Source organism: Cardiocondyla obscurior, linkage group LG19 (assembly GCF_019399895.1).
Source record: "Cardiocondyla obscurior isolate alpha-2009 linkage group LG19, Cobs3.1, whole genome shotgun sequence".
NCBI classification, from domain to species: Eukaryota; Metazoa; Arthropoda; class Insecta; order Hymenoptera; family Formicidae; genus Cardiocondyla; species Cardiocondyla obscurior.
This window is the reverse complement of record NC_091882.1, coordinates 188,272-202,960: the sequence shown is the minus strand read 5'-3', so window position 1 is coordinate 202,960 and position 14,689 is coordinate 188,272. Positions and strand designations below refer to the sequence as shown.

Here is a 14,689-nt window from a genome sequence, read left to right as displayed (position 1 = left end):
TTAAAACTGATAGATAAAAACTGAAAACTCATAACGCCTGTGCTACCACCGTCTTTGTACTTAAAAAGTATATTCGCCTGAGCATTGGCAGTATCGAGCGTGGCCTATAATCAATCGAATTCTGCCAAAGAGTCTCGTAAAAATCACCAGACATTCGTGCGGTAACTCTAGATGTATATGTATACATTTTCACACACATTAAAGTATATTAAATATCTCTTACGAAAAATTCAACATAGATTCGTTTAGTTAGAATGTAAAAAGTATATAAAAAACTGTTACTTCAGTAGTTATTTTATCGTATTTTGGTATCTCTTTCGAGAGTCGTGATACCTAACTTCTCGCATTGAACGTTGCACGCAAAATTAACGGCTAACTTAAAATGAACATGCGAGTAGTATCTTCATAAACAATATCAATGTAAAGCTTTGTGTGAAAGTTTCTTGTTGCGCATGTTCGTTCATGCAGCCTTCCGGTCATCCACGAGCAATATAAATACGTATGTACGTCGTTGCGTCAACAATGCATTACGGTCTGTTCCTGGATACTTCGCGCGCGGTCTAATAAAAAAACGCGATAACAAAGAGAGAGGATAACGTAGAGAAGGACGTACCACAATCACTGTACATGATATACAAGTACAAAATCTTGGATATAAAGTAGATGTCTCACACAAGTTTCTAAGTTTTCTAAAAATCTTTTTTTCCCTCTCTTTTCATCTCCATTTTGCTTCTCTCACTTTTGTCGCAGGTCCCCAAAATCAATTTATCGTTTTCTTTTTTTTGCTTTTTTGTTTTTTTTTTAAATAGGAACTCCGATCGCATGTTTTGAGCTTCGTTGAAAAGCGAAACTCTTTGTAAAAACGACGATAGCTCTGCTCTGTGAATACTCATGATCTCGCATTATCTTTCATTTTCACGATTAGAGTTCCGTTACAGCGTACAGATTAGGATCGCTACCCTGTACCTGACTCAGCGTAGCCACCGTCGGCTTCTCCTGCCTCCCCTGCGCTCGATTGTACGTTCCGTACATGTTCGGCACCGTGTTGTTCTGCGGGGCGGTGCCGTTAAACTGACTGCGCGAGAAATTTCTGTCTAAAGTTCTAACCTGGTCTTGCATTTGATCCTGAATGCGTATATTAGGCGCTTTGTTCCGCACCAACGATCGAAATTGATTCATGTTAGTCTGTGAACGCGACTCGAATTCCCATGTAGGTTGCTGACTCGCGGGATTTGGCGGAAGCGGTCGGTTTTGATTCCAGGCCGGAGTTGGCCCCCTTTTCAAACTGGCCAGGTTTTTCGGATCGAGCGTTTGCGTCTTGCGTGAATCTTGGAAAGTCGCAAGATGCGCAGGCCCGTGCGAATTATGAGACAGGGTACCGGTAAAAGACGCCACGCTAGGCGTCCAAGGTGGTTCTCTACCTATAATACGAAACACAACGCACATGTTGGTGAATGTTGCCTTGTACAATATATATGAGAATATTAATTTCTTATTTTTTATTTTTTTTTTATTACTTTGATTACTTAATTAATTAATGTTATTTACCGGGCCCTGCGGGGGCGTGTCCTCAGTAAAAATCACTAGACTCTAGCGTCTTGCACTGCTTGCTCAGAGTCGCGTACTGGCCAGGTTGATCTCCGAGTCCAGAACGGTGCTCAGTTCGTCCACCCGTTGATTGCTGATTATGCTGAGACGATTTGTGATCCCCGCCCCCTCCGCTCCCGTTAACACCCCCACCTCTGTAAATGGCGAAAAAAACGAACAAAGTTGCAGCATTATCTTTGTTTTCCATAATGACCGATGTTTTTTTACAGCTTATCTAAACATAAATCCAAATCACGCCTGCAAAACTCTATATATGTTATATTGATATTGATAAAAGAGGATTATAAAGCGCGCTATACTATTTTTTATAACAATATTATATAAAAAGAAAGCAATTAAAACTGTTATTTGCTAAGAATAATATTCAGTCCGTTTCAAAATGATTATGTCCCAAAAACGAATATTCAAATAATTAGAACATCAAATATAAAATCAAGAATGGCACAGTTAATTATATAATGCAGTTATATGAATTTTATCACGTATATTCGTCAAACAGAATATGCTAAATATCAATAAAAACTTGTATTCTTAATAATAATGAAACTATGTATGTATGATGGAAGCAACATTCAAAGGAGACGCATCGAATCTAACATGGTAGCTTTTAACGCGATAAATATGAATTGAAAACCCTTTAGTTTAAATAGCTAAATAAATTAAAGAGAATAAACTGAAAATCTCATGCACAAACTTTAACATGCTCTCGTGCAGTTGACGTGCTCGAGCAGTCGCAGTAGCGTAGGACGGTGGGGGCGGCGTTAGCAAGAGAGGCTGCTTAATCGTATTATGAGTGCCAAGAGCATTCGAATTAAGCGTAGGGGCTGTAGGCGGGTACGACCCTTGGCCTCGAAGGGTCCTTGCTGCTATCGCCTGTGACGCCGCCGATGGTGGTAAATATGGATCTTGCTCGTCAACCTGATGATAATCCCTTCTGAAACAATGTTAAACGTCGTTCACGAAACAGGTTTAAACATTCGTTTATTAATTTAATTTTTAACGAACGTACAACGATGCCTTTTAAAGCATTTATTTATTGATAATAAAATTAAAAAAATATAATTTTTCCTTTTCTTTTAAATAATTTATTTACACTTACCGTTTTCGTATGTATATCCACGTATGAGAATCCACCCAAACCAATACGGTGAACAAGAGACCTGCGGCTAAACTGGCTATTAGCATAAAACTCAATCCATACCTGAAACACGTTACACAGAATTGTAAGTTTGTACATTACGTTTCAAAATACGAATTATTTGATTTTTCTAAATTGTAATTAAAATACAGACAAAAGCGATCAACTTACAATCCCAAGTGACACAAACTCTTGGCGGCGAGAACGTATTGCTTGTGCAGAGGTTTACAGTCGAGTAATGTAGCTAAGCCGGATACGAGTCTGTCCACGGTGTTAACGTCTGTGGACAAACTGCTGAGTTTCGGCTGGAGCTGCTGATCTTTGAACAGATCTATTGCCAATCGGGTTACCAGGTTCAAATTAAGTCTCATGTTATACACCGCACGCTGCGCGTCCCGTAATCTTTGCGTAAACGGATTGGTGCGCGTATTCTCGCAATGCGTGTAGTACGAGAGTACTTCGGAGGCTAAAGTCGACGGTACAGCTCTAGTTAAGTAACCGTCAGGCGATACGCAGAGATCACCTAGAGCTACAGAAGTGGCCAGGTATAATGACGCCATAAGCCAAGAGACGATAACCGCAAACAAGCCAAACACGGAAAATCTGAAAAGATATTCTATTAAAGTAACTTCGTTGACTCCTCTTATAATTATAAACAAGAAGACAATGTATTTCGCTATTTTAATTTTATTATAGTTTTAAATTATTTCAATTAAAACAACGTACGTTATCAGGACACATCTGGAATGTCGTGCAACACCGACAACCAGAACCACGCAGAGAACAAGTAAAGCGCTCAGAACCGCCATAGTGATAGGCCATCGCAGCTGTTCGATCTTCTCTCCCATTCCTATGGCGCCGGCAAGAGTGATACCACTCAAGGGCTTTCGTATTTCGAAACTTCGATTTACGGCGATACTTGTGTTTTGCTTCATGCCGTTAAGTGCAGCCAATAGCCAACCTAGCATAGTCTTATTGCTGACTGGAGCGTCGAATTCATCTCCAAGGGCAGTTAGTTGCGGCTGCACTTTTTTCTTTAGAGTCGCTTCTATAGTGTCAGTCTGCAAAAAGTAAATTGATGCTCGATTAGTCATAATTTTTTTATCGTCGCTGAGTAAATGGTTTAAATTATCTTAAATTATTTAAATCAATTAAATGTTTACCTACTCAAAGAAAAACTCTTTTTATTTTATTTTTTTTTAAAGAAATACAAAAGTACTTTCCTTCATCCTGTTATCCAGGCTATCGTTTTATTTTCAGATTTTACTGTTTATTGAAAATTTTTATTATTGCAATATGTAATAAATAAAATTCGATTATTGCAACAAAACGAGTCGCAAGAACAAGCGAGAGAAATACCTGATTTCTGACGCCCATAAGGATTCCGTCGACATTTTTCGCAGCTGCTACGAGTTGCACCAAGCCGTTGTGCACGTCGTCGTTGCCATAAAGACCGACAGCGACTGCTCCACTACAGAGCAACGCCAGAATGGCCAGCGAACACTTCAGCGCGGTTATCGACTTCTTGGGGCGCGGTCTTCGGTCGCAGCATCTCGTTACCAAATAAACCAGCAATACCAGCAAAGTAAAGATCAACCAGGCTGCGGGAATACTTCCTAGTATTCCGAGGCTCTGTAAACATTACATCCGACCATAAGCTTTGTTCTTTGCTTCATTATTTCATGTAAACTTTACATGGACGCTTATAAAAAAAAAGGACAGCTAAAAGGATTTAAAAAATATTAATTTTCGAATTTTACAGCATTTTATACCCATTAAATATGATAAAATCAACGATCGCTTTATCTGGTAAAAAGTTCTTTGGAAGCAAATGTCTAATTTGAAATGTAATTAAGGAAGAAGCTTTCTTGCGTCTTTTTTCCCCGGGCAGGATGGTTTGAAGGGCAGACCGTCCGAACAAATAACATCGAAAAATTGGTATCGCGCCAGGAATCTCCCTCGCTTTCCCCCATTTCTCGCTTTAAAAACAGTATTGTTATCGTCAAGGGTCGCATGCAATGCTATTCCAGGCGCATTTACGTATTTACTTCTTGCGCCAGCCGCACTTATGACCGTCTCGTAACTTCCGCCGCTTCTCTTCCTGCCACCCCCGGAGGCTTTTATCTCATTTCTCGTGGCCTTAGTTCCTTAGCTCCGCTTCCAATCTACCTCGCCGTGCCCGCATGCATGACGGGAGCGTATGCTGGCGGGACGAAGTTTCGTGCCCGCTTTCTTATCCACGTCGGCTGGTAATACATCCGTCTTTCAGAGTCCGCTCGACTTCGACGGCTGAGAGAAGAGGAAACGAAAAAGATGAGAAGGGAGGAAAGTGCGTGCGTGCGTGCGTGAAGGAACGCACGGAGACACGACGGAGATACGAGGGAGAGAAACCGGGGGATGTACCCGTAGTCCGACGTGGGTACCCGAGGACGTTGATGCCAGCTCCCGCGAATCGCCCCGGGCACATTATGCAAAAGCCTTTGTGCATTGTTTGAGCTTTCCCAGGCATTGTGCTTTTCATTTACACACACGGGCCCGAATTCTTGCCGCGCTCGCGGCATCCACCTGCCCTCTTTCTGGCCTTTCTTTTTTGCCTACCACTCTCTTTGTCCTTTTCATTTTCCCGTGTCCTCGACGTGTCGCACTACTTTTCGTAGGCACGCGAATCGTTTTCTTCTTCCTTTTTTTTTTTTTTTTCTCTCTTTTACTCGTTTGGTTTCGCGCTCGAGCGAACGGGTCAACAGTTTCTTCGTCATCTCGTTCCCAGCGTTACAGATGCTCTCGCTTCCTCCCTTCTTATCCGTTCGCCAGCGTGCGATATCGATCCTGGATCGGCACTTTCAGCCCGATATCGCGAATCCACCGCGATAATCCGAAGTGCCATCGGCGCCCCGTGGTTGCTAAGAGGATATCCCACGGGATAACTGCCGGGGAACTCTAGGATCGAGGTACTAACAGGAATTAGCGAATACTACCCGAGCGGGATAGTGCCACGATTAGCGTGCTAATGTTCGCCAGCGCGACGGTCGAACAGCTCGCGGACAAATTGCAAAGCGTTGCACGAAAGACCCGGTGGGATTCGACTCGCTGTCGAACGGGATGTTCGCGACGTCTCGCGAAGAGAGATTTTTGCACGTCAAATATTTATATCGGTCGTACTTCTGCTTCGGAGAGGGACACGCCGCGGCGTCCGGCGCGGATTGAAAATAAGCCGGGCGTGCTGATATCCTCTGGAGGATGTTACGACGTTCCCCATCAGTATACGCTTCAAGTATGAATAAAATATTTATCTTGAAACTGCCACCGAGGATCGTATGAAATCCGGATTTTCCGTGCAATTCGTTTATCGATCCCGGGGTAAGCTTGAAGGCTCCAGCGGCGGCGCGGTCTCTGATTCAATCGGACGCACTTTGTTTTAAATCTCGGCGAGATTGATTCGGCCCACAGCCGTGATCGGCGGACGCGGTCGAGGACGGCGGGAAGAACGGAATAAGCTGGCCGTGACCACGGGGATGCTAGCGGACGATCGCGGCCAAAGAAGTCGAAAGCGACGGGCCGCGATCCGTCGAGGCGCGTCGAGGCAGACTTACCTCTAAATAGATCTCGGAGTGGGGATTGAACGTATTATTGACCGAGTGTAAAGAGACGTTCAGATGCGGCAGACTGTGGAAAATCCTCGCGTACTGCGGCACCGTGTACTGCTCCGGAAGCTGTTGACCGCCCGCCATCGTGGAGAACCCTTGTCTGCCGAGAACCCAGTCGAAGCCGTTCCTCCTACTCGTCAAGACATGCTACGCGCGAGCGAGCTGCAAACAGAAAGTAACAAATTAATTAAAGCCGACCTTCGAGAATTCGCTCGAAAAAACTGTAAAAAAAAATGTCGCGGCTTCCCTCTTTTTCTCCTTCGCCGTCATTGAGACTTTCGTCGCTGACTTACGTCGTCGCGAACGTGTACAGCTTGAATTTTCTTTTTCTGCCCCGGTCAATCGAAGAAGCATCTGCGCCCCAACGCGATATTTCCAACTTCCGCATTTGCATAATCGAATAATAATTCCTACATGGTGCCGCGCCTCCTTCCCCGCCGCGCTTTTATATCTTTTATACGAACACGTTGGAGAGCTCGATACTGCACGGAGAACGCGAGCTATTAAAAGTTTCTGTTATCATTCAATTACGTAACGTAAAGTTGCAAGAGTTCTCTGTAATCGAGTGCGAGTTCCAGTTTACAACGGAATTACTTTGCATTCTTTATAGGAATAAAATAAATAGATAAATAAAATAAGAAGGCGGAAAATAAATGAAAGACGTATTAGATTAAACGTCGTAACAAATTCGGACAGACAAGTTTTCTTAATTTTCCTTAAAAAAAAAAAAAATACGTAAAGGTTTTTCTGCCGTGTCGTCACTTTAATAAATATATATTTTTCATCGCAATCAATTTCAACCAAATGAGATAAGTTTCGCATTTCACTGGATATCCGTTTCCATATATCCGTTGTGCACATATACATTTCGATTATCCCGTCGCATTCGTTTCAATTGCATACGGATTAGAACCAAGCCTGAGTAACGCGAATATTCTCCAGGGATCGACGCTTTTACGAATAAACTAAAAAAAAAAAAAAAAAAAAGAAAAGAAAAAAAAAATTAAAAAATTAAATTAAAAGGGAAACGAGAACAGAAAGCGATGTTTAATTTCGTCGGAACGTGCCACTTCGCGGGAATTTCCAGCAGTACGTGATAGAGAATTGCTCGCAAATTGAACGTCAAATTTTTCGAAAAAGGCTCATCGGGAGTTTCAATTCGATTATCATTTCATTAACATATTGCGAGCCAGCCTCCGCGCTGCGCTCTCCTCTATTGCGAGTCACGATTCAATCTTGAGCTAAATACGCCGGCGTCGCTCAGTGTCGCAAAACGTTTTACCGTAGTGATTCAACTCTTCCGTAGTGGAATCAACGCGCGCTTAATTAATGAAGTCTGCGCCTGCCAGGCGGTCCTCCGTCCCTCTCGCTTCATTGACGTTCACAAAAGCGCAGCGAAAGGATTCCCCCGAGATGCTTTTTAGCCGTCGGATATCGGCGGAAATAGGTTTAATGGGCCCGAACAGCCCAATGTTATTCTATTGTTAACATTTTTAAGAAAACCTCAGCGCTCATTATATTTACGTCCCGCCTACAATCCCGCGGCGCCGCATTGATACAAATTAAGCGGGCTTATTTAAAATCACAACAACGATTAATAATTACAAAAGGCGCACCTCTCGTTTATCTCGCGTTGTCAAAAGCACGTCGGCGAATTAATATCGCAATTAATACCCGCGCCTGATAATAAATAAAACCCGCGTAAATAAAACGCTCGCGTCCGCACGAAGTGTCAATCGGATATCTCGGATATTAATGAGAATTAATTCGCCGCATGGAAAACGTGTTAGCGCGTCACGGTGCACCAAACATGATGCAACGCCGTCGGTTGATTAGCGGCGGCGTTTTATATGCATCGCGCTCTATATTAAGCCTCCGCAGACATTACCGCGAGCAACAAATACCTATCTCTGTAATAAATATATCGCGGATCGATAAAGTGCAACGTACACGTACGGTTTATTAACCCACTTTCCCGGCTCCGTTTTATCCTTGAAGCCTATGCATCGCCGGCGAACCAACACGAACGCCTGGCTTTCAATGAACGCTTTGCGCATTATTCAAAGTCGGTACACCCACCGTGGCCCTTGCTTCTCGATTTCAATAACGACCTTGCGACACAATAAACGCGCTTCCTTGTTACCCGATATCGCCGCGGACCGGTAACTTTGAAATGAGATCAAGCCATCTCAATTGTCTTCCGCGAAATCCGTCCCCCGAGTTATGACTCGGCGAACTAAAGTGGAAAATTAAACGAACGCGGGAACGAGTATCGAAGGCGCCGTGGATTTAATACAGTTCGCGTCGTGCCCGTCTGAAAATTCGGGCACTCGGCGAGCAATCGATATGCAAATGAGGAGCTATTGTTACGCGAATTGTCTCTCGACCGAGCGATTGATCCCGTCGTGCGCGAATGGCCCCGCGAGTTCACCGTGCAGCGACTTGCTCGGCGGCTTGAAATTCTTTATTTCTGCCTTCGCAGGCGGGCGCCGGTCGTGCCCGTTCGATAAAGCCGTCGGCGATATTGTCGTACCGGAAGAAATCTGCGGCTCGAGTATCACGCGCGTTCATATTGACTCATCGGCCGCGCCGTTGTATGAGTGATAAATAAAGTCCACCGCCAATCACCCTGTGATTTTAAACGAAGGCTGCTTGTATTACAATCCATCTGTTCTGTCATCCCGACACGTAACGTCATTCTTCTAGTTTTTCTTTTTTTTTTTTTTTAGCAGCGGCTCGCGACACAATGCGCCGCCCTTCTTTGTGTATGTGTGTTTTTTTATGCTGGGTGCATTGATCTCGCTCTTTCAGTGTAAAAAAAAAAAGTTAACGAGACAGAAAATACAGCAAAACTTTGCGTCACTTCGAGTTCGACCGGCTATCTTGAAAAGAGGACTCGAAACTTATTTAACTTGACAAAATATGTGTATAGTTGAAAAAACCCTAACACTGGCATCGTCAGCCTCGCACAACGTACGAGCTTATACAGACATTACTTTCTGAAAAGTCGATAGCCTAGTTTCGAAAGTGAGAAGCTCAACTAAAAACTGCAATCAACTGTTATCAACTCTGTTACTCGTTCCAAGCTGCGAGAGTTAAATTTAACGAGTTCAAGAAAAAATAAGGTTCAAAGATGTAAGATAAAGTCGCGGAGTGAAAACAAAAGCGTCAAGTATCTCGATTAATTAAACAGGAGATTAGCAAATCTAAATAATTTTTTGCAATGTTTAATTTTTTGCAATTTACTTCGGAGAAATATTTGCAATTCTAAATAGATTTTATCTCTGTGCTAATGCAAAAAAGTAAACAGTGATTATTTAAAATAAAAGCAATAAAGTTAAAAAAATTAAAAAAACGATAATTCATCACTTGTGATAGACATGTTGATAAACTGCATAAATTTAAAATTGCATCTTATCTAGAGATGTGGCGTTCAAAAAAATTATAATAAATTATGCTTTTAAACGGCGACAGAATACCTAGCGAAAAGTCCAAATTGGCGAGTTTCAGGTTTTAAACTAACATCAGAACGCGGTGCAATGAACTAAATCCTTTGTTATGTTAGTCCGTTCGTGCTATAGTCGTTTTACTTTTTGCGTTCGTCTGCAGGCTTTTTTTTCCCTTTCCGTTCAAGCTGCCCACGACGTCTATTTCGTTTTAAATACATAAAGCGTAGAGTCTGCACGTAACGCGAGCATAGCTTATGCCTCTCTCCCGGCAATATTAAATAAAGAAAAAAAAAAAACCCGCGCTTTATCACCAGAGACAAACCTCCCAGAAAGATATACGTTCGGAGCAGCTAAATAAATAATAGCGTCAACTAATGAGGCTCTGGACATTTGCGTCATTATCCTACAATTCGTCAGCATTTTGGAAACGTTTCTTAACGCGGCACGTCGTCTCTCATGAATTCACATTAAGCGCAAGTTTCACGACAGGAGTTTCGTCGCACCTGTCTCTTATGTCGCATGAAATTTTCATCGTTCCGGCGAGTGGTCCTTCGCTATCACGACGGAAGAACAAGCGGATTGGCCTTGTTTTTTCTTCTTTTTTTCTTCTTTTTGGATATTAAAACGGTAATCCGGCCCGCCGACTCGAGCGTGTCGCGGAATCGCACCGCGTCGTCGTGCGCAAAAAGTCATCGACCGATCACCGCTGCCGGTCGACATCGCGACATGCAAACCGCTACGATCGATGAACTATAACGTGACGGTAAACGTCTCCTATGGGGCCGTGCGGTGACCCCGCGAACGAGAAAGACGATAATCAGAGAATAAATGGATTAGTTTGAAATATTTTTGAGCACGCGCGAAAGAGATGAGCTCGCGAAGTATTAATCGCGTCTTTCGGTCCGTCGCCTTCGATTGCAGAATCACAACGGGAGCATCGCGAGATCAAATCGCTTCCTCGCTGACTCGCGAAAATTAATCGTGCATTTGCGAAGAGAGGCGAGCGATAAGAGCGGCCGATAACGCGAAATTTCCGCACTTCGGAACTTTCTGCATGTCAAGTTCGAGAGACTCGACTGCGGAACGACGGTTATGAATTGCGATAATTAATTAAAACTCATTTTAGAGCTATATACTCGAGGCACGGCCCGAAGATTATTTCAAAACGGTATTTCGTTTCACCGTTCACTTAAAGTTAATTAAAAACAGCACGGAGCCCCCGAATTTCCCAACGTTTACACGCTGCTCTCTCGGAGTAAATATTCTTTGCTCTTTTTATTCAGTGCTGTTTTACATCCGATATATTTAAAAAAAACGCACGGGGATAAAACAGAGACGTGCGCCAGGATCAGAATTTAAAAATCCTTCGACGTGACTCCGCGCCGTTCGAGTCTCGGTTCAAATATCGATGCGACATTGATTTCATGCGAACACCGAACGTCTGCTTCACGAGATAAGTTTCAAGCGCAGCAAGTACGCATTTTCCTACATTTTTGAGCCGAAGATGTGATAAGTTTGACAATATGAGAAGAATACACGATTGCTCCCTCATGATCGTATTTTTCTACGCTTTATACGTTCGGGAGCGGAAGTAGAAAGAAAAGAAAAGAGAAAAAAAAAAAAAAAAAAACAGAAGAAGAAAACAGGAAAAATGTTTTATGTTTTCAGACTTTAAAGAAGAACAGATAGCGGCGAGGTAGAGCGAGGCGTACAAAAGCGTGACGAAAAATGGACAGAACCGTAAAGGGCGCAGGGCGCAAACAAAAGACACATAAATGATAAGTATGGTCACATGGTATGCATACTTTCCGCATTCCACCGCCATCTCGTTCTTGTTCCTTCCGCACATCCGAGCCCTACCCTTCTCCGTTTTCCTCGCACTCGTTTCGCGGATGCAATATTTAAGTATTGTCTTTCTAATGTTTTCCGCCCGTGCGTTTCTCTAAGACCGGCCGTACTTTACAAGCTTCGTCTATAATGCATCGGATTTTCGCGCCTTCTCCGTAGATCGACGACCAACGCAAGTGAACGAGCGAACGTCTCTGCGAAAAAGTCTAACCGAGGAAGCTTTGCAGTGCGATATTACTTGTAAATTAAATTGCTGACTGATTTGTGGAATAAATATGATAAACGATGAAAGCGCTTGTTTTTTCTCCCTTTTTTTAAATATATTATTTTTATTCCTTTTTTTATTCCTCTTTTATTTCTTTTTTATCTTCCTTTTCGTAAGTAAAATTTATTTAAACGTAGAAAAATGAGATATGATTGAGTTATGTGGTTGTTAACCGGTAAACAATGTCGGTGCTTTGAAATGTAGAAATGACAAGTCGATAAAAGTGTCGGAATTTAAAGAAAATACTGCTCGGCGAGAAACTCTTGGCGCAAATTTTATTACCGACGCTTTCGTCGTTTATCATATTCGGTCTTCGTTTGTTTGCCAAATGACTCGAGTCAATTTGTCACGCGTCAGTTTTAATTCTCGTAACATTTACGAGTTTTATCTTACAGATAGATAACTTTTACGTGATAGAAATCGTTTAAGCAATTTTTCAACTATTAAAACTTCTCGGACGTACGCATTTCCTTTGAATTTCTAAGAAAAACGATGACTCTTCGTCGAGTATTAAATGTGACAAATTGATATCGGCATGTGTCAAACGTCCGCATCGCCTGCCGTCTATTTCGACACTTAATTATTTTTAAACCCTCCGCATCGGAGCTCGGAATAAAGCAATCTCCGTCGAGCGTTTCCTTAACGAGTTTGCCCAGGTAATTTCTGTTTGTCCAGTTGACTTCGAATCCCGATTAATTTGTCGAGCGACACATGTACCGTTTACTTAACAAAGATACGATTGCGAGTCCGCTATATTATTCGACGCTGAAGATTAGATTCGGAGCGAGCATACTGTAGATTCCAAGTTTCCCCAGTAGCGGGGCTTCGCCGGCGATCAAAGTGATCGCTTGTCGGGTTAACCGGGGTACGATCAAAGTCGCTCCGCGAATTCTCGCGTCCCAACGCCCGGAAGGGCCAAGCCTTTTCCGCAGAGCACGCGGCTCTTATGAAAATAAATAAAGCGCGCTGTCCCGGATCTTCGAGAGCACTCGGCCGCGGGAGGAGGAAATCTAGAGTCGACGCACGCTAAAAAGTCATCGACCCATCGCGATCGCGAGTGGTAAACCGCTCGTTCCGCCTTCGATCATATCGCTCCACGCTCGTCGTCGTCGTCGCGACGCGCGACGTTTCAGCGAAACGGTCGCTTCACATTGCATGCGCGAAGACGGTAAACGGGGCCCCTCCGTTCGATAACTTCGACGACTCGGCACGGAGAAGGCGGTGCACATCCGCGCCGTCCGGTTATTCGGAGACGCGGAAGTTCGGTGCAGATTGCCAAAAGCGAGCCGAAAGGGCCTCGTTGGATCAACCGAGGCGTACTCGTTAAAGCTGTCGATCGATAGCTCTGAGCTGGAATTACATAACAAAAGTATATCCGTCTGTTAATTCTTTTTTTTCACGCATGTGGGGAAAAGACAAAGCTTTCGTCGCGGAAAAAGGCGGTTTCGGCGGTTCAGGGGTTTCGACTCCGTCCGTCTTTCTCTCGCTTTCTTTCTTTCTTTCTTTTTTTTTTTTTTTTCTCTCGTTTCCCCTCGTCCGGGCTCAAACTTTACCGAAACACCCGGCGCTTTTACGAGCTCCTCGGACCGCGCTACGCAACATCTGGTGGGATCTCTTTGGTTACGGGGGCCTGTCGACGAAATCCAACTCCGCGCAGTCCGTCGTCCCGAGGCCTCCTCGCTCCTTCTTTTTCTAGCTTTCTCTTTCTTTCTATCTTTCGTCCGCTTTCGCTCGTTCTCTTTTCCTCTCGCGTTCTCACGCACGCACACACGCGCGCGGGCGAAGTGACGCGGCTCAGGGAGACTCGATGTAATGTATTCCCGCACCCACACACCACCGTCCCCGAGTGTGTACCGTATATCGATCCCCGAGAGTACACACGAAGATGACTGTGAGCGCCATCGGGGCTCTCTGCTTCCTTCCACTTTCCTCGCTCTTTCTCCGTCCCTCTTTCTACCCGCACCGTGTCACCGTCCCGTTCCCGCTTCGCCTTCTCTTCGATCCCTCGCTTATCTCGCGCTAACGGAGCGGCGCCTCGCGTTTTCCCCGTGACGTTCGAGAAAACGAGCGCGTCGCATCTCGCACACCCGGAGGACGCATCGCGCGCACAGGAGCAGCTAGGATGTACGTATATCGGTTAGGGCGAGTCCGACGGAAGAGAGAGAGAGAGAGAGAAAGCGTGTGTCCACCGGCGCGGTGGAGTTCGCGTGACAGAAGCGCGACGGTGGTTCATTACCCCCTTCTTTCCTTCGCGCGCGATAAGACGGAATTTTCTAAACGACGTTCGCGCGCAGAGCAGGCGAAGGCGAGGCCGCGGCGCGCGTTGGCTCTTACCTCGATTTTTTTCCTCTCAGTGACAAATCCGTACGCTCGCGTACGTAAACGCAACCGGCGACGCACAACACACACCCAACCGTAGTCCAAGCCCGACTGACTGACGCAGCAGCGACTCCACCGCGACGCGGCCGACGATGGAGGAACGTAGTGCCGAGGAGGGAAAGGGTGGGTGGCGCCATCTTCGTAGAGTCCGGTCGTGAATAGAGTCGCGCGGCGCGACTCGCGCCTCCGTTCACTCCGTACCGCTTCGGTTTCCTGACGTTCGCCTTCCTGCTTCGACGCTCTTCGGCTGACTGAAACAAAATTACGCAAAGCTGGATCATATACGCCCACCCCGGCAACTTCAGATTCGTCATCCATCGATCGATCGACGATTAATTCGAATTTAATCAATGTGCGA

At 44.6% G+C, this 14,689-nt stretch overlaps 1 protein-coding gene across 5 annotated transcripts; it reads right to left on the bottom strand.

Moving 5' to 3' along the window:
• Nucleotides 1-1,183: 1,183 nt before the first annotated feature.
• Nucleotides 1,184-14,422, bottom strand: Tty (tweety). Of its 5 annotated transcripts, none has more exons than XM_070669355.1 (9): nucleotides 14,287-14,418; nucleotides 6,337-6,552; nucleotides 4,106-4,378; nucleotides 3,473-3,807; nucleotides 2,918-3,349; nucleotides 2,708-2,809; nucleotides 2,303-2,539; nucleotides 1,549-1,742; nucleotides 1,184-1,421 (listed from the first exon to the last, which is right to left on the bottom strand). In XM_070669355.1, exons 2-8 carry the CDS (start codon nucleotides 6,472-6,474, stop codon nucleotides 1,571-1,573), a joined length of 1,689 nt encoding a protein of 562 aa, XP_070525456.1. In that variant the 5' UTR covers nucleotides 6,475-6,552; nucleotides 14,287-14,418; the 3' UTR covers nucleotides 1,184-1,421; nucleotides 1,549-1,570. The 5 variants fall into 5 exon arrangements, with proteins under 5 accessions (XP_070525456.1, XP_070525453.1, XP_070525454.1 ...); XM_070669352.1 differs by having other exon boundaries at nucleotides 2,303-2,542; nucleotides 14,287-14,416; XM_070669353.1 differs by lacking the exon at nucleotides 14,287-14,418 and adding an exon at nucleotides 13,506-14,223 and having other exon boundaries at nucleotides 2,303-2,542.
• Between the last annotated feature and the right edge of the window lie 267 nt (nucleotides 14,423-14,689).

What these genes read in the sequence shown, in the direction of transcription:
- Tty (XM_070669352.1), bottom strand. Translation starts at nt 6,474, where the DNA reads ATGGCGGGCGGTCAACAGCTTCCGGAGCAGTACACGGTGCCGCAGTAC. An exon ending in ACTCCGAGATCTATTTAGAG is followed by an intron (nt 4,379 to 6,336) that starts GTAAGTCTGCCT and finishes TAATGTTTACAG; the next exon opens with AGCCTCGGAATACTAGGAAG. An exon ending in TCCAGATGTGTCCTGATAAC is followed by an intron (nt 3,350 to 3,472) that starts GTACGTTGTTTT and finishes ATATCTTTTCAG; the next exon opens with ATTTTCCGTGTTTGGCTTGT.